The sequence below is a fragment of the Xiphophorus maculatus genome, chromosome 21 (genome assembly GCF_002775205.1).
Source record: "Xiphophorus maculatus strain JP 163 A chromosome 21, X_maculatus-5.0-male, whole genome shotgun sequence".
In the NCBI taxonomy this organism is placed as follows: Eukaryota; Metazoa; Chordata; class Actinopteri; order Cyprinodontiformes; family Poeciliidae; genus Xiphophorus; species Xiphophorus maculatus.
This window is the reverse complement of record NC_036463.1, coordinates 2,274,538-2,294,819: the sequence shown is the minus strand read 5'-3', so window position 1 is coordinate 2,294,819 and position 20,282 is coordinate 2,274,538. Positions and strand designations below refer to the sequence as shown.

Sequence of the window (20,282 nt, the reverse complement as noted above, 5' to 3'; positions counted from 1 at the left end):
ATCAGTGGAAAACATGGACGATTCCCTCTGGAGGGTCGGCGGCCTTCAAAACAAAGTCTCTGATTGGTGGTGTTTGTTTGTGCCGCAGTGATTGTGGTTCTGTTCGCCGCCCTGAGGCGCCAGAGGAAGAAGGAGCCTCTGATCATCTCCAAGGAGGACGTCAGGGACAACGTCGTCAGCTACAACGACGAGGGCGGAGGAGAGGAGGACACGCAGGCCTTTGATATCGGCACGCTGCGCAACCCGGAGGCCATCGAGGAGAGCAAGCAGCGGCGGGACATCATCCCCGAGACCTTCTACCCGCCGGTCCGACGGCCCGTGGCGCTGCCGCCGCCCAGCCGGGACAATAATGGTGACGTGAGGGACTTCATCAACCAGCGCCTGCAGGACAACGACAGCGACCCCACGGCGCCGCCGTACGACTCGCTGGCCACCTACGCCTACGAGGGCAACGGCTCGGTGGCGGAGTCGCTCAGCTCGCTGGAGTCGGTGACCACCGAGGGCGACCAGGACTACAACTACCTGAGCGAGTGGGGGCCGCGCTTCAAGAAGCTGGCGGACATGTACGGCGGCGACGACAGCGACTCCTAACAAGAACCCGACGCACGGACGGAAGCGTGACGTGAAATCTGGACTTTCAGGCGGTTTGGGCCTGTGGAGGTGCGGCCAGCGTGAACGTCGGGTTCCCGCGCAGTCCAGCCGTCCCTCCGGTGACCAGACGTAGGCTTTGTGTGTCCAGTCAGTGTTAGTTGCGTTTTTGCAGGGACGCAGTGAAGACTTTTTCTTTTTCTTTTTTTTTTTTCTGTGTGTGTGTATACAAGGTCCAAACAAGGCCCGAATATATCAACAGATTTTATTTAGTTGTTTTTTAAATTTTTTCCCCGAAGCTGCCTGAGACTTCCGGACTCTACAAGCAGCTTGGTGACCAACGGATATGCCGACGTATTTTTCAGTGTTTCTGGGACTAAAACATGCTGCATATTGTGAGTTCTATCTTAGCTTGTGTACGTACGGTAATATGACACAATCCGCTGTACAGTTTCCTTTTCTAGGGATTTTTCTCTCTCTCCCCACTTCTTCAGTCTGAGCTTAATTCACCAGGCAGTAGCTGCGTTTCTATTCACCGTAAAAATTGTGCAAATTGTGACTATGAAAATAAATTTGCCACTTTCTAAAAAAACTAAGAGATGGTTTTCAGTTGCTATGCAGAATTGGTCAGAACTCCGACCACTAGATGGCAGTGAAGTGCTTCTAACACGATCGACGGTTTGCGTACAATAACAGGCATTGATGAAATAAATGGTTTTGTTGTAAATTTACAAGTTGTTAAACGATTGAGATTGTTTTTAAATATTTTAACTAATTTATCTCAAATATCATTCTTCATTAGCTGCGTTTTAATTTAATGTAAAATTGTGCAAATTGGAATTAAGAAAATAAATTTGCTTGATGGCTGATATGGTTTTTCAGCTGTATCAAAATTTATGTATTTGACGAAGCTGCAATAGAAACACTTTTTTCGCATCCAATGATTTATGTGATCAACAACCGGATATTGTTGATGTTTCTCCACTGGCGGAAACGGCAAAGAAGACAACAGGAAGTAGATGGAGATTAATGGCGCCGCATGGTGTTAACGCGTTTTTTTTAAATAGAAACACAGCAATTGCGAAATAAATCAACTAATCTTTGCGCACATTTGTAATGGAAACGCAGCTGCTGTCTGCCATACACCAAGATAAAGTTAAATGTAAACAGTTTTGAGGTTTTCGTTGTGAGGCGATGGATTATTTCTTCCCAGTAGAGGAATGTTTAAGAACTACCTACACAGATCCAATAAGGAAAATACTGGTCTTGCTAAAACTTCTTGCTGACTTTACCAGAAATGGAAGAAGTTCTGAGTCACTTCCCTTTTTATATAGGTAGAAAGTTTAGAAAGTTTTGGTTATACACATCTAATTGACTGCTTGCGAAGAAACAGTAGAAAGAGTTACAGCACTATCAACCACTATTTTCCTGATTTGTAAAAATTCATATCCAGGCATTTTCTATAATTTCATCCTTCCACTAAACTTTCTGTTAACATGCCAATGTTTTGTGGCCGTTCTGAAAATTTTAATATTACAAGTGGTGTATGCAGATTGAGCTTTTAAAAATGAATGAAAATAGATTTTAGCTTTTTAGATTGGATTTTGTTTTTCCCAAGAATAAAGTCTCATCGGCCTCCAGAACGTCCGAATCAAGTGCTGGTATTGACATTTTGGACTAAGAAGCAGCAGTTGTGCAACAGAAATGTGCCAAAAAGCAAAGAGGACCAGTATTTTCCTTCCTCGCGCCTCATTACATGCGCTGTACCTCGCTGTGGAGCCAGAGCAAACGCTCGGCTTTACCCAGCTGATTTCCTGCGGGACCTCCAGCCTCCTCCATAAAGATGCTTATCGAAGGGGCACCTGACCTTTGAGCGGCGCAGAATTAGGCTTTTAAACCCAGAAGATTGTCCTCAGCTCGGAGAGAAGGTCAGCACATCGACGAGGACACACGAGAGGTTCGCTTTAAATGTGATTTGGAAAACAAAGGCGAGCGATCCTTAAGCTGCAGTATTAACAGAATTAGTCAAAGACCTTCTGAAGATGAGTAAACAGCTCTGAGTTCAGCCCAGTGTCTCTTTCTGAGAGGGGAGAAACTACAACATGCTCTGCCCTCGCTGGAACAAAAGGCCAACCTGTGAAGAGGCTGACATTTGTTAGACATTTGGAACAGAAATAACACAATGGCATAATTGCCAAAGAGCTACTTTCTTCTCTCCGTCTGTAATGGTGACGGCTATTAAACATGCTGGCTGATTATAGAGGCTGGAAAACGCTGAGAGGTTACTATAAAATGTTGTTTTGTTTATTAACTTCAGTTTTCAGACTGAAGCAATGTTGCTATGATAAGAATTTAATCATCAGCACAGGAAAAAGTCAAAACAGAGGCAGTATAAGTGGAGCAGGAGGATTCATCACATAAATCTGGCTAATTGCTAACCCTGATAACCGAGCAACCAGTGGTTACCAATGACAAGGTGACAACTTCCCACTTGAGTTAGAATCTAAAAGAAATCATCTAAAACATGCAGCAAACTGAAATAAAGCAGTAGCATACACCAAGCCAACAGCTAGCTAGACCAATAATGGTATCATACTTTTATTTTTAGCACAAGTTTTAAATCTGATCACAAAATTCTTTAATAAATATAAAAAATTTTCAGGTCCAACTTTGAAAACCAGTCTAACAGCTAGCTGTCCAGTTTTATGCCTGACTAATTTAACCACTATAACAGAAATGAAAACTGTATGTTTTATTTTTTTCAACCCAAGTTCTAAAATTTAATTTAAAAATCATTCAAGCTGATTTACCAAACTCTGAATAAACCAATAAAGATTTACGTTTCTTCAGCTAGAACAAGAGAAGAGATTATTGTGTTGCTAACTATGCTAGCTATTAGCATGTGCTAGCTATTAGCATAGTTAGCAACACAATAATTCTCATCCTCAGTAAAGAGATCCAGTTAGCTTACATTCAGAAGAAAGCTGTGTGGTTTATTCTCCTCCTAAAATCTAAATGGTTGCTTCTGTCCGATTATTCGACCAGCATGTTCAGATTAAGAACCCACAGAGTTACACACATCTTTGCTAGACTCAAGCTAACAATGCTAACAATTAGCATCTGTAGCACTGCAAAGCCAATGTTGCAGATTGCATTTCATTTATTAATGCAAATGATTAAGATTCAATACACAGAAGTTGACAACAAGGATTTTAACATTTGGCTAGTAGCATTTTGAAGCTATCCAAATTAGCTGCTTACATTTCTCACAGATAAGCTACAGTATGCTAATTCCTGCTGCCTTGAGTTTAGTCAGGTAAAAAAAACTAAAAATAAATAGAACTGAGTTACTACTAGCTATTTTTATATTTAACATATAAAAGTAGAAAGTTACATTCCCATCCAAGGTTGGTAACCATCCACTTCTTTGGCTACTAGCATTTCAAATATTAGCTGCTTTAAAGAAGAAAATGTTATTGTACGACCACATCCCACTGTCTACATGTATTTATGCTATGATCAAGTAAACTTCCTAGTAGATTGATCATTAGCATGGGGGCACTAATAAATATGCAAATCTCTTGCTGGAGATTGATTACAGTAATAACAGTTAGCATCATTAGCATTAAAATTCAGAATTTAGTTTTAACCAACATATGCCTGATAATTATTAGCATTACTAACTCATAAAAGTAGACAAATAACATTTTAATAGTTCTAAACTAGCCAATCCTCCACTTTGGTTACTAGCATTTTGATGCTAATTAAGCTACGCACTTACATAGCACAAAAAATCTACCGTTTGCTACCTGTTCCTACTACCTGGCTGTTGGACAATCCAACTAGTTCATCATTAGCATAGCAAGGCAGCTGAATATAGCAAAAACCTAACATGACTCAAGAATCACTGCATTAGCTTCACAATGCTAGTGCTACTAGCTGTATTAAACTTCTATATGCTAATGATTAGCATTGCAAAGCAGCTAAACTAATAAACTTTGATTTCATTGTAAAGTAACTATGAGATGGATTAAAAAGTTTGATATAAGCCTGATGACATTTCATTTTACAAACTAGCTTTAGCAGCTAGCATTTGAAAGCTAACTATATTAGCTAGTCACAGTCATCAGAAAACTCTTGTTTTTTCTGGGTTACTTATTCAACTTTTTGTCTAGGCTAGTGGAGTGGTTGTCTTGTTATTGTCACCACTGCGGGTTGCTAAATTTTCAAAGTTAGTTAATTATCAGCCAGATAGCTAGCTGGCATCCATTAAAAATGATGAAACAGAAGTGTTTTATATTACCGTTTCCATATGGGGTATAATCATGTCACCATTATTGGGTTTTTCTTTTCTTTCTCCTGGTGTGTGAGGCTAACGGTTGGCGACACTGAAGTCCAGATGCAGTAGATCTGTGGTTGTTGATGTGCAGACGCGGTGGGCCTCGCCTCTTCTATGCTATAACTCCGTCGGTGGCAATGTGGTTGAGTTTTGTTCATGTAGAAACAATCCGAGAACTAGTGGTAGTCTGCGGAGGCCCGACGCGACCGGCCATTCATCACTCTGCTTTGTAAACCGTGATATTTTGTACTGAATATTTATATGACATTAAATATGTTTAAAATGAGGCCGTGTCAGTGAGGTTTTCTGTGAAAGATGGAAACTTTAATTTGAAAAATGTGACAGCAGCTGCAGGCGAACACACACCAGACACTTTCTAGCCCTCTCAGGTATGTACGTCTTATCTACGATGAATCTCAATATGAAGAGACCCAACTCCACCATAGATAGTTATTAATATGTCTGCCGTTGTTAAATAGCTGGATCCAGAGGCGTCTGAGCTGGGGAAATTGTTAATTAACCAATCTATAATTAAGATCTGTGAGACAGCCAATTGGATCACAAGTGAGAGATATATTTTGATTATTAGTGGAGGAGTGGCAAATGTGGAACAGATGGTGACATTGTTAGCATATTGAACCATTTTTAGCCATTTCTCTCAGAATTACAGATCCACAGATCCGATATCAATATCTGTATCGGTCCCAATATCAAAATAATTATAGATTGGGTATTAAATGAGAATGTGCCCGATCCATAACGGCAGATCTATTCAGTCTAACTCTACGCTTTATGCTCTTAGCAACCTCATCCTTTATTATTATATCATATTTACATTTCCTACATCAGAAAAACAAAATCTCAACAAGTGTGTTTGGTGCAGTTTCTGATGCAAATATCTTTGTACACTTGAAATGAGACAAAACTAACAGAAATAGGAGCCTGTTTTAACTCAACTATTCCTTAATATTGATGAAAAACTAATAATTTATTATCAGTTTCTGGCTGAAAAGTTACTAAGAAATTTGCAGTAGAAACTAGACAAAATACTTGGTAAGATTTTGTGTTTTTGCAGTGTAATTGAACTTTCTGAACCATTTTAGGGAAGATCTGTTGTACATTATTTTTTACACGTTTGACTGACAGCTGACCTACTTCTGCCAGTTTATTGTTTATTTTACATTGGTTGTTAAACTAAAATATATATTTATTTTTCATATTTGACCTAGCTTGTGAAGCTATTAGTGTATTTAAAGTGAGCTGTACTGGTGCAGAGTTATCAAACAAATGAGTAATTCAGTATATTCATGTCTTTTCTTAAAAAAGGAACCATTTTAAGTCAATTCAAAACAGTTTTTCTATATCGGAAAGAAAACAACAGATTGTTATAGCAGAATTTTAAAGCTTTATTTATCTCATCTCATATCCCATCTTATAAAAACTTCTTGTTTCTAGTTGTTAGCTTGCTCTGGTAACGCAGTGAGTCCTGCTGTTGCTTTAGATGTACCTTTCAGACGTAAAAAGTACAAAACTGTACATTTGTGGCTTCCTGACTCACCCTAACTCCATCAACTTTCACTAGCTCTGGCCTGACTGGCTAACGCTTCTCCGTCACTTCCTGGCCTCCGCGCCGTCGTCCGTCTCCTTCTCCTGCCGCTCGCGCTCTCGCCGCATCTCCTTCAGCTCTTGACGGTACTTCCGCTCGATGAAGCGCTTCTGATGAGCCATTTGTGGGAAGTTATCTGGAAAGAGAGAGAAGAGACGAGGTCAGCAAATTAAGAGATTACAGCAGCGACGGTTTTTAAATGAGCTGTTTTAGGTCAAATGTTGCAACTAAACTCGCTTGTTGATATTTCCTTATATTGATCCGTTTTGTTTGGTTTCAGCCTGATAACTGCGAGATCTGATTGCTCAAATACAAGTAGAAACTTCTAAATGAGATCAGTAAAACAACATTAGAGGCAATAAAGCTAAATCTGATACAATCATACAAACGTCTACATAACCCATTGAAAACCTGACGGTTTTCCACCAAGTATTGATTTCTGAACTCTTAAAACATTCGTATTGTTGTTTCTAAACGAATATGAACTTGTTTTCTTTGCATCTTTTTCATTATTTTGACCATTTCTCATTTTCTGCAAATAAATGCTAAATTTTTGCTAATTTCAGAGTCATGTTGTCAGTAGTTCATAGAATAAAAGAACAAATTTCATTTTACTCAAACATTTACCTATAAAATGTAAAATCAGAGAAACTGATCGTTTTAAGTGGTCTTGTAATTTTTCACATTGTTGTAATTTACTGGCAACTTTCTACATTATGGAATTATGGAAAATGTAAATTATGATGGCATAATTAAATTGGTCCTTGGGGTTGTATGTAAGTTATAAGAAAATTATTAGTGTCAATGAAAACCATGTAGTTGAGAAAATATGAATGGTTGTGTATGAACACATTGGCGATAAAAGCAAATCAGCAAATTTAAAAAGTGCAAATAAATTTTTTTCTCCAGAATCATTTTTCTACCAAGCCTGTCACAATAAACAATAAATCAATTAACTGCATAATAAATTAGAAGAAACTCAATTTTCATTTGCTTGATTTATAATTTTTCTCTTTTTTCTAATCAAATACTGGATGATAAAACTCTTCAGTCTGGTGTTTTGGTCTCAATATTCCCGTTTTTGAAAGATAAATTTGTCTACAGAGACTTTATAATTCATTTTATTTGTTGTTTCTATTTTTTTATTTACATATTCTGGATATTTAAAATGTCTTTCAGTTTCAGTGCTTAAATGTTCACTAGAATTTAAAGTTTATTGATCTTTAATAATTTATTCTTGAATTATTAAGCCATTATTATCTGAAAATGGTCTCAGAACAATAATATTGTTTATCACCAAAAGTTCAGAGACAATTTATTGTCCAGTAAAATTTACCGTGACAGGCCTGAAACAGTGAGATGTTACACCCATAATGAACTGATCTGACTATAACTGTATGTTCAAATCCTTAAAAGATGCATTTAAATTTCTGCACAAAGCTGCTCCTTTCCAAAGCTGACAAATGTTTCCATCTTGGCTTCCGAAAGCAGAAAGAAAAGGCTGCAAATTTGGCTACACAAACTCGTAGTTTTCCACAGGAAAGTACTGAAAACTTTGATTTGGGTTCCCTTCCTGCTGCCAACTTGGCCGCAGCCATTTCCAAGTCCGATACGACACATTAAGCCTGCGAGAACAGAACAAACAGGAAGCTCTTCGGGTAAGGACAAGGTACCGCGCTCCGAACCGCATCGCAGACTCTGAAATCTTCGACCAAAGTTTCCCCAAGCAGATTTGTCACATGTTCTCATTAGGCGCAGAGAAAACGCGGGGGTGGCGTTCTCGAGAGGATGTGCTAAAGGGCTAACTGCAGCGATGATAATTATCAGATGAAGAAGAGGAGAAAAAATACAGATCAGGACAGGAAAAAAAAAGACAGAAGTCACGGTCAGGCAGGTGAAGAGACTTCCACGCTGTCCTGTGAAATCAGCTCTAAAATGTCACATTTTAATGAACGGGAGATTCAGGCCTGGTCTGAGCTGCTTTTGCATTTTTTAGAGAGTTCAGTGGCTTTTCAGAAGGTCCTAATAACGCTGGAGCTTCAGTAACATCTGAAAGCAGCCTGTTCCATCTCATCATGGAGTCGAAACGTGAGCCGAATTCACATTACTTCAGATAATCATCTGAGAGGTGAAGCTGATAAATAACTCATTTTAAGTTTGGGTGGGAAAAGAGAGAGAGAGAGAGAGAGAGAGAAAAGTTTACAGCAAAAAAACCCATAAATCCACACTTGGGAATATATATAATTTAAATACACACAGTGATGGTGAAAAGAAAGTACACCCATCTAATTGTGAGGTTTTACTTATAAGAACCTAATCTGCTCTTAATCGGGTTAAAAACTTTTTTTAAATCTAACTCCAACTTACTTAGCATAAAAAATAAATGTAAATGAGAAATATTCCATAAAAGATCACTAATAAAAGTAACTGTTACAAAGGTGTTAACCTTTACAAAGTTAAAGTTTTGTAACTCTTTTTACAAAGTGTAAAAAAAGTTACAGCTTGAGTGAATACACTTTGGTGTTCCACAGGGCTCACTACTTGGATCCCTCCTTATTTTAAAGTAATTAGTATAAATTTTGCACTCAAAACCCTTTAAGTTTTTGGAAAAAGAGTCAACAAGTTTGGATTTTTTAAGAAGTATCAAAGCAGAAAGGCTTTTCTTTCAGACAAAAATATATCAGCATGATTGTAGCTGGATTTCAGTTCCAAAACCAAAGATTTCCAAGAAAGGCCGAGAGTGGCAAGAGTTAGTTTGGTTCGTGAACACAGTTCAGACTTCATTGATTGACCAAATATATATACTTTACTTTTTGCAAAAATATGAGCAATAACTAAAATTCTCTTACAACTTAAATGAAAACCAAAGTTAACTTAATCTGATGTAACAAGTTCAAAAACTGCAGACACACCTGCAGTTTTCAAACTTTCATAAGTTTTTTATAGAAAGAAACTGATTTGGAAACATTTTTCTTTTGCCTGATTTTGTTATTTTGGTCCTTAAAATGCTTAAAGTTAAGTGGAAGTTAAATTTCCACTTAACTTTATATTTTTGTCTGTCTGATGACGTAATTTTTAAATGTTAAGTTATTAATAATTTGATCAGTTACTCATTACGTTTTTACTCGTACTTGAAAAAATTTATTTTTGGCTACTTTATACTTTTACTTCAGAAGTAGTGCTACCGTTAATCGAGTACACTTTTGGTTACTCTACCCACATGTGGTCCTAAACTAACTTAAGTACATTATAACTGTCCAAATAAAAGCTAAATTGATAGACGATTTACAAAAATTCTACATAAATGGCCACAACAATGACTTTGGTGACATCAGAATTAACCTCCAGAATGAAACTTTTGGAATAAATGTTCAGATACATGAAAGAGGAAGAAAGATGCCTTTCAGGACAAACCCAAACACCTCATACCAAAATGTCAGGCATGGTAGTTGGGCTACAAAACTAGCTAATCTCAAAAATCATTGAGCGAATCATAAACTAACAAAATATTCATGTCTCAAATATGAGATAATCTGTTTCACAGATGAAGATGGAGCCAACCGCCAGTTCTATACGTTTGGTTGTGGGCCGAGGTTAAGTAGAAAAACAAAAAGTGGTTGCATAAATAAAAAGGTGAAATGCTCTTAAAGGTCTGGATGTTTCATCCTCCAGGCTGAGGATGAGAGGGACCATGTGGGTCGATGTGAACATCCGGATATTTAACAGGAATTAAACCAAATGGGCCATTTGCACATCTGCGAAGGCACCATTAATGCTGAATGAGGTAACACTCCAGCATATGCTACCAGACAGTTAGCATTATTCCTCTCATTTCTGCACATTCACACCAAAGTTCAAGGTGTGGGGAACGGTCTAGAGCAGGGGTTGGCACTCCTGGTCCTCGAGGGCCGGTGTCCTGCAACTCTTAGATGTCTCCCTGGTCCAACACACCTGAATCCAACAGCTGAATCTCCTCCTAAGTGCAGTCAAGTTCTCCAGAGTCCTGTTAACGACCTCATTATTTGACTCAGGTGTGTTGAAGTAGAGATGCATCTAAAAGTTGCAGGACACCGGCCCTCGAGGACCAGGAGTGCCCACCCCTGGTCTAGAGTGTTATTTCGGTTTATTTTTATGACTTTTTGGGTGGAAAATGGAATCAAACTTTACAATGTGTAGCTAAATTTCCAATAATTTAAAAGTTAATCTTAAAAAAAAATACTAAAGCCTGATTGTATAAAGTCGACAACCGTTTTGTAGTTGCCTCTTTGTTTAAGGACAATAAGATTGGGAGTAAAATAGGCAACATGTTTCAGTATTATACTTTAATACTTTATTATTCAGTATTATTTGTTTTCAATGTGAAACTTCAAAGTTTGTTGAAATATTCCCTCTAAAAACTGGTAAAGTGAAAGTACCAAAACTACCAACTTCTAGAAGTAAATTCTAGCTTCAGGGTTCATAAAACTGCTCTAGAAATGAAGCACGATATGTGAGACAAGTCGGCTGAGATATTTAAACTCAATCAGAATCATTCTGTGAACTTTTGTTATGAATTTACAACAAATCCCCACAAATGTCTGTCGATGCATATTTTACACAAACCATAAATTATATCAGAAACACTTTGCTGCCATCTAGTGGTCGGGGTGATGCCCAATTTTGCATAATTGGGCGAATTCACATATTTCCAGTTCAGATTTGACTGAGGTTTTTCAGATTTCAAACAAAAAAAGGTCCAAATTCATTAAGACCTGGTTCTTAAGCCTTTTAGTTTAGCCCAGGAGGCTGCAACCTGTGGCTTTTATAAAAGCAAAATATAAATATTTTTACATAAAATGGTAATAAGATAAGCTAGTTCTTTTACACACTTTAATGTACTGAAATATTTACAACAAAAAAGGACTAAAGGTAAAAGACTTTTCAAAGTAATTTCATGGGGTTTTTTTTTAGCTTTGCTTCATATTTTGAATTAGTTTCCCTTTCCAACATCTGAATTTTTTTGACAACTGTTCTAAAATCTTATTTATCCTTAAACATAAAACATTAGATTTTACATATATTAAATAAAAAAGTTTAATTTTTTAGGTCCAAGACATTTCATTTTGTAGTAGTGGAAGAAAAAGTGTCTCTTTGAACTAAAAGGTTTGCAGGTTGTGGTATTACTATGGAGTTTATAAATAATTGTATACCTTTATCTAACAGGGAAAAGATATGGATGTTATACATTAAGAATAAAGAAAACTCTGCAGTGGTGGTAATTAACTCTATAAATCATTTATTTTGTTTACTTTAAACCAGTAGTTCCCAAAGATTGTCCGGGCTCCCCTATGGATTACAATAAAATCCCCCCGAAGAAAGAAAATAAAAAAAACAATGAACTGGACACACACATCGTTCAACCAGACATAAACCTAAACACATATTTTGTTTTCAAACTCCACTGAAGTTTATTTCACACTTCAGGTTGCAACAAAACAAACTACAAACACTTTTGTGTAACTGTTTTTAAATTATTTTTATCCACACAGTGCTTCCTGCGCCCCCCCTGAAATCGCACGGTGCCCCCCCGAGGGAGCGCGCCCCACACTTTGGGAACCACTGGCATAAACAAAATGAATTGTTTAGAGCAAACAAAATCAAGTACAAAACAATTGTACTTGTTTTTGGACAACTATATATTCAAAAAATAGTTGTACAAAAACAGAAATGTAAGCCTGATTTTTGGATAACAGTGGAAAACAAGATTTAAATCCATGATTACTTTAGTTTTAAAAAAAAACTATATATACAGTATATGTATGTGTATATATATATATATATATATATATATATATATATATATATATATATAAAATATATGTATATATATATTTTTTAAGACAGAGAAATCAAACTTAGCCCACAATTTAGCATCAGTTCTTTAAGAAATTGTTACGAATGGTTCCTGTCGTTAAAAACGGTTTAAACCCGGCGACAGAAGGAGTTGATAGACTTCAGGTGGTTTTCCACTGAGTGTTTACATTACTGTGCGCCGCCACAGCTCGGCTCGATTCGAGGCGTCATGCATGACGGCTGCCCACTGGTTTGTGTCGACTCGCTGAGGATCACATTTGACTGTGCAGTTTTTCCAGTCACAACTCGTGACCATGCAAACTAAGTGTAAATTAGAGCTTCAAAGCCTTTTAACAAAGCCGGAGTTTGGCTGTGAGAAAGAGAAGAAATGGAAAAGGAGCAAAGGACCGATCTGCGACAAAACCCAAGAAACTTAAAAACTAAGGATGTTTGAAATCAGAGATTTAAATCTTTTACAAACGATTATCATAAATCGACAGGGATCCTTTAAAAATCCTATTTGGTTATAAATAGGATTTTTGTCAAAACAATTACAAGTGAAAAAAGTTACAAGAATTTTTAATGTGATTTTATGTGATGAACAAACAAAAAGAGGTGAGAATTGTTTTTATAGATAAAATTTATGGAATATATTAATTAGTAAAAGGATGGATGAAATAAAACTGATCTTTAGACGGATGGATTATATTAGAGGCATCAATTATTTTGTCCAACACGTCAAAGAAGTAGCTTGAAATCTGGGTGTAGAGATGAACTCAGACCTGAACTTTCAGAGCCACATAAAGACAGTTACAAAGTCAGCCTTTTATCACCTGAAGAAGATTTCCAGATTAAAAGGACTAAAACTATCTGTCTTTATCTCTAGTCGCATTGATTACAGCAGCAGATCTGCTTAAAAGGTCAAAAGATGCGAAACGCTGGATAAAATTAGGAAAATATAATACATCAAGAATGTAGACATTGCAAAAACGCTATCTGACCAAGTATTTTTGGTCTAGTTTCTAGTGCAAATTGTATTAGTACACTTGAAGTTGTAGCACTATTTGATGTTTATAATGTAGCAGTACTTAATGCACTGAAGGACTAGATAGCTTCTGACATCAGAAAACTAAATTCGTCTGCTGGAGCTGTCGTCAGAAATCAATAAAACAATACAAGAGAGTAACTGTTTTCAATACTATGTATTTTTTTAAAGAAGAAAATTAAATAAACAATACAAAACACAAAACATACATGGAAATCAAAATACAATAAATATATACACAATACTGCAGTTGATGTTCTAATGTGCACAGAGTCCTTCACTTTTCCCCGCTTGGTCAACACAGTGTCTGACCGACACACATTTAAAAGTCCATAGTTTGTTTATCCAGAAATTTTAAGGGAAAATGTCCAAGCGCAATTCAGCTCTGATGAAAAGGGTGAATAATGGGTAGTGTGTCTGGGTAATGAGAAGGAGGGGAAAGTTCATGGACCATCAAACTCCTACCAGACCAGTATGGAGTGAAATTCGGTTCTCCTGGCTCCAGCCAGATCTTAGAAGCTCGCCATCCTTTAACCCCAAAAAGGGGAAATCACCTGGCCTGTATTCCTTTTAAAGATCAGTGCATGGCAGCTTCATGGCTCCAAGCTCACTGGATATTCAGATCTACATGGTTTATATTGTGAGTTTTTTAAACAAAGTGCATACAAACAAAGAAAGAACCAATTGTTTGACAGCACAAACCTGCAGCTCCTTTGTCTCCAGCTCTCCCTCTCACAGCTGATTGGGAAAGCTGGAGCAGGCCTGAAAAACCTACTTCAGGTGCAGTGATTGGCTGATTGCACTGTGTGACTGACTGTCACTCTAACCAATGAAGTAGCAAAGGTGGGACTAAGGCAGTTTTTACCCTGGGTTACAAAGTCACAAAACTAACTTGCAACAAACTTTTCAGCAAGAACTAGGAGCTTGTTTTAGTCAATCATTATTTCATATTGATGAAAAAGTGATAGTTCAATTGGATACATTTATGACTGTTTTCCCATATTATAAGTGGAGATCTGCCAGTGGAACTAGGACTTTTTGACAACAGTTAATCATATTTCTTGCTGAAAGATTATCTTTAAGTGAGTTTTTTCTTTTTTCAAGTATGCTAAGATATTTGTACTAGAAACTAGCAAAAACTACTTGGTAAGATTTTATGTTTTTGCAGTGTACAGCCCTTCCACTGGCTTCTGTTAGTTCATAAATCACTAAACGGCTTAGCATCACAAAATATTGTTTAAAACTTCCAGACCTCTCAGGTCTTCTGGTTCCAACCAGAACCAAACATGGAGAAGCAGCATTCAGCTTCTATGCACCATAAGTCTGGAACAAACTTCCAGAAAACTACAAGTCCTTTAAATCTAGACTAAAAACATTTTGACAAAATCCAATGTTTAATAATTAGTCACTATTGTATTTTTATTTTTGAACTGCTCTGCTGCTAAAATGTGCCACGTAAATAAACTTGACTGAAGTTATGAAATAGTTTTCACCATTTCCTGCAGTCTGAACTGGCTGGAGGAAAACATCTTTAACTGATTTCCAACAAGCAGCCGTACAGAGCTTCACTTGTCTGCAACCTGTTCATGTATTCATAATTCAAGGGCCTCCTATGGTATATATGCAACACAGTCAAAAAGCCCAATTTACATATATTATGCATTTGACTTGTGGAGGGAAAGAAGATGAGTGTTCTTTCTGGTGCAACACTCTAATTTGTCATTATAGAAACAGAGAAAGAAAGTGTGTGATAACAGCGGTATCCCATTAAAAACGGAGAGCCAGGGAATAATAAAAACATACATGAACTCACACTGAAACACACACAATCTCCGTCAGCGAGGAAAGCCACACACTGCAGTTAAAATATGGAAATCACCAGCATTTTTTCCAGGGAGATGACTTGAGAATAACCCACTCAAGAGGGGGAAAAAAGAAGCTTTGGCCCATTTGCATTGTTTAACATGCAGCACAGGAGCAATCGACAAAAGAATAAGGTAGCGGCAGAATACACAAGGCCTTTGGTTTCAGAACCTGTTGGAGCATATTGAGAGTTCCCAGCTGTCCGGCGCAGAGGAAAAAGCACCTTTGAGGAGCGTTTACTTTGCATGCTGAACAGTTAACACATTAACTCGCACAACCCAACTGCAGATTTGGACGTGAATAAAAATGTTCCGTCAAACAGCAGGATGTGAAAAAAATTAACTTTTACCCTGCTGTACTGTTTTTTATTGTTACATGAGTATCTATGCTCTTACTTGAGTAAACTTTCTGTATTCTCTGCCCAATCAATGAAGAACAAACATGTTTTAACCAAAACAACAACAACAAACTAGATAACAAACTAGATGGCTACTTTTTGCCTTTACTTGAGTAAAAACATGTTGAAGTTTAGACTCTTAAAGGAGCTCGACAGCATACGGTTTTGTTTTAGCATTCAGCGTGAACGGACGCCGAGAGACGACTCCACAACTCTGAGTCTATCACCTCGAGCGCAGCACATCCGTCAACAGGCCTGCAGCGCGGCTGCATAATGCTGCTGATGAAGGGATTTTCCTGCCATGCCAAAGGGCAAATAAAACCCTGAAGCCAGCGAACACAGACGCTGCATACTCTTCTTTACTCTCCTCTTTATCCGCCTGACGCTTTTATCCAGAGATTAAGAGGTTTAGAGGGAACCGAGTAAAGAATGTAGTTCCCCTACAGCAACAAGCTGGATAGAGACTCTTCCTCCTAGTCAACAGATATTGTATTGTTTAAAAAACAAGCAGCTGCAAGGAAGCAAAAGGGAAAAAGGAGAGGCGGCGTGTTTTTAGACAATGATCTGAGGAGGCAAAGAATTTGGATAACCAACAAGGGAGGATAACAGTTGATGTTATAATACTTCTTAGGAGTTACATTCTGATCTTCCACTCATTTTCTGTTGCAACAAGAAAGCTACTATGAATTAGCATGCTAACTATGCTACACAGCTAGCCCGTTCTTCAGTTTTACAATAGCTTAACATGCTAGCAACTTTATATGACCATGTAGCTCAGATAAAAGATTTAAAATACATTTGTACTGTTGTATTAACCTTAAAGACCACTCAGGTCTTCTGGTCCAGAACCAGAACCAAACATGGAGAAGCCCAGATTTTATAAAACTATCATCAAGTTGTGACGGTTTAATATGAGACAGATAATCTGTGAAAAACAACATAAAAAAAATTGAGCTACCAACCCAAAACAACCAATTAGAGCCAGGAGGAGGATTTTAGTGCTGTCAATCAACCTTGTGAATGCGCTGCTAAATGTTCTAATGGTGGAAAAACAAATTACATTTAGAGGAAAACCGTTTATCCTTAGCTAGCCTTAGCATTTGTGGCAGGCTATGTTGCAGTACATAGCGGAGAGCAAAGGGTGGAGGGAGTGAGCACAAGAGTGATTGACAGCAATAAGGTCCTCCTCTTGGCTCTGATTGGTTGTTTTTGACTGAGTGGTGTATTTCTGAAGTACTGGGAGCTAAATGTTTTTCAGATTATTAGTCACAACGTAATGATAATTTTAATAAATATCTAAAGAAAACATTTTGGAGTAAGGAATAGTAAAGAAGCCAAATAGAGGTTCTTTTTCCATTTATTACAAACTATATTGTTTATCAAAACAAGCAAGTTTCAAGGAACAAGCAAAGGGAAGACGAGTCTCAGAGCCAGATAAGAAGCAGTTCTATCCATGAGAATTGAATGATAAATGGTTAAACCGTTTCCATTTATATTTGAAGATCTGCGTCAGAAACTCTGAACCGACGACTTCCCCAGCCCACCTGGCTGCTCTCAGCTCAATTTGTTTGCACTCATGTTTCCCGACAGTGTGGGCCTTGGTTAACGTTTAATCCTGCCCTGACAGATACAGGCAGGAGACTGTCAAAACGCGAGCCATCAAAGGCGGGAACCAGCCCAAACCGCCGGCGCATCGGCCAGAGTCGGCACCGAGTATCGGCCGGCTTCGGTGTCTTTAATGAGCTCTGAGCTGTCGGAGGGAATGCAGTCGTGTCTCCTCACCTTCCTCTCCCTGGGATCCTGTCAGCCAGGAAAAGATCAGCAGCGGAAACACAGAAAAGAAGAAGTTCAATTCTTCTCAAAGTGCTCCTGATACTCGGGGAGGCTTTAAATAAAACATGGAAATGAATCCCGACACGATGCAGGGCGGCGTTTTCGATCAGAGACTTACACAAGGTAGGGCTGTTATACAGCGGGAGTAATGGTGTAGCCAGAACTGCACAGAGGGCCAATAAGACAATCAATGATGAATTACATGACACCGGGGCTAATGTCCTTGATTAGTCTTGCTATGCGAACAAATGAAGCGAGGCCCTTGACAATCACACTAGAGACAATGCGGCTCCAATAGGAGTTGATGTGTTAGGCCGTTCTGTAGCACATGAACTCAAGTCTCATTATACAAACTCATGGTCAGGAGACGCACAAATCCTTCAAAAGCATGTTTAAATCCTGATTGTGGCCTTGCAGGCTTGTATAAACAGAATCATGTTTGCCTATGGAACCAAAGCAGAGCATTTCCTGCTCAAAAATGATGAATCTAGACAGGATTCATGAATAATAATAATAAAAAAACAGCCATTAATTTACGATTATCCCGTGTCAAAGAATGTGGCCTCTTAATAAAATAGATAAAACCAAATTCCACATTATTTTGTTGGATTGTATTAATTAATATTAGCCTGAATGGTTGTCTTTATCAGAGGTGGACACAAAAAAATGTCCTCAAGTAAGAGTAACACTACTTCAGCATATTGTTACTCAAGAAAAATAAATTACTCAAATAAAACTTAAAAAGTATTTGGTAAAACTTCTACTAAACTTAAACGAAATTAACATAGCATACTTAAAAATTTAAGATGATCTATTTATATAGTTCCTAAATAAATACAAGTTGTCAGCTAACTTAGCTAGTTCATGATGTAGATAGCATGCTACAAAATAGCATGATGATTAATAGCTGAGTTAATGTGCTTGCTAGTTTAAAACTGGGTAAGCAGCACAAAAAGTTTGCAAAAAAGCTATTAACTAGCATGTTAACTTACAGCTTAATATGACTGTTTCAAATTGGTATTGATTACAGAATTACTATGCAAAAATAGCATGCTAACTCAACAAAGCAAGTATGTCACAAATTAAAACTACAGACTTTAATAAATTCTTGATATATTAATTGATCGAGTTCAGAGGCGAGTAGCACTACTTCAACATATTTTTACTTTAAAGCGAGAGCATCACGTATTTTAAAGGCACATAGCACCATCAGGTAACTCTGTTACCTTCAGTCTGTATATCAAAAAACAAGAAGTTTGATTTGCTTTGAAATTGGGTCTCTGTCTCTTTAAGAAGCTCCTACTCTTTTTCATGATGCCGTTTCAACCGTTTTTATCAGAGCTGGACTGAGAAGTTGTTGCATCAGGTGTTTGCTAATTGCTGCTGCCGCTAGTCTTTAGGAGCTGAGAGGGAAAGGCAAGGGCGAAGTAAAAAGAAATTTTTTCCCAGAAAGATACTCAAGTAAATATAACTAGTTACTACCCACTTCTAGTCTGGTCAGATTTGTGTTTGACGTTTTATTTTGAAATTTAATGTATTATTTTATGGTGTTGTGAGTCACTAGAAACACTCAAAATATCACACATACATACATAAACATTTTTGGTAAAATTATTTTTACTATTTTAGGAAGGTAACGATATTAATTGGTCGGTGACGGTGTTAATTTATGAAAACATGTTTTAAATTACCTACAATAATTCGTATTTTTTCCTGTTAGTTTTTTATGTTTCACTGCTCAAGTCATCACTTTTTCACACATATAGTTTTATTTTATAAGAGTGCAACCATTTTTTAGTCTAGGCTGCAAACTGTAATTAATTCTTATTTGGCTAAACCTGGACTTCTTAAAATACAAAAGCAAACAAACACATCCTTCAAGGCTAATGTTTTGTTTGTTACATTTCAACTCACCTTTTCAAAACAGCCTCATTTTTATATTACAACCACTTCACGTGCATGAAAACCTACTTTTATCTCTTCTGCCAACAGTCTGCACTCAATTACAGCGGCTCAAAATTTAAAGCAGGTTAGAAATCCCAAAGCTCACACCGGGAACATCATGTGAAAAAGAGCACATCCTGCTGACAGGTGACTTGTAAATTAGCAGACTTAAATTAGGTGAGAATACAAAGTCAAACAAAGCCCTTCAACTGGAGGCACTCTGCACCAAACAAGGGAGGGCTCCAAGAGATGATTTTAAATTAACTGACCTTTTAAAAAGGCATCGCTAATCTAGTCACATGAAACAGCAATTTATGAGGGGGGGAAGTGTTCATTTACTAGCAATGAGCATCTATCAATCTTGGTGACAGACGAGTACACTGGGGAGAGGGAGGAAGACGGAGGGCACGGAGAGTGGAGCTTTAGCTCCTGACACGCTAACGCTAATGTTTCATAAAAAGCTAAAGCCTGAGAATACAAACTGCATCAATCACAAGTGGCTGGAGGCCTCATTTAAGAGCAGAGAGAAATCAAAGTCGGACCTCTGCACCCTCTGCGACTTCCACAGGCCAGCTCCGACAAAGCCATTTGTGTTCACCTCCAGCTAATTAGTCGAGAGAAGAACAAATTGTACGTTTGATTAATGAAGTAGTCGCAGAAAGCAACTGATTCCAGTCCAAGATGTCCCTCCCAAACACAATCTGGATTCTGCACACATGCATCTGCATCCATATGCAAGGAGAGTACGAGGCGGCGGCGGTACACGATGGAAATTGCTGGTGGATGTGTTTGTGAGCGCCGCGTAATTGTAGTTTTACTTGGCAGAGAACGAGAT

General features: G+C 37.7%; 2 protein-coding genes across 2 annotated transcripts in view; one reads left to right on the top strand and one right to left on the bottom strand.

Annotated features, from left to right (window-relative positions):
• Positions 1 to 5,213, top strand: part of LOC102225365 (cadherin-6-like) — a 95,020-nt gene extending 89,807 nt beyond the window's left edge. The window contains 1 exon segment of the mRNA XM_005803635.3: positions 89 to 5,213. Within this exon segment, the coding sequence (XP_005803692.3) occupies positions 89 to 591 (503 nt within the window). The 3' untranslated portion in view covers positions 592 to 5,213.
• A 1,099-nt stretch (positions 5,214 to 6,312) lies between these two features.
• Positions 6,313 to 20,282, bottom strand: part of drosha (drosha ribonuclease III) — a 128,552-nt gene continuing 114,582 nt past the window's right edge. Inside the window, exon 32 of the mRNA XM_023326463.1 lies at positions 6,313 to 6,669. Within this exon, the coding sequence (XP_023182231.1) occupies positions 6,539 to 6,669 (131 nt within the window). The 3' untranslated portion in view covers positions 6,313 to 6,538. The remainder of the gene's footprint in view (positions 6,670 to 20,282) is intronic.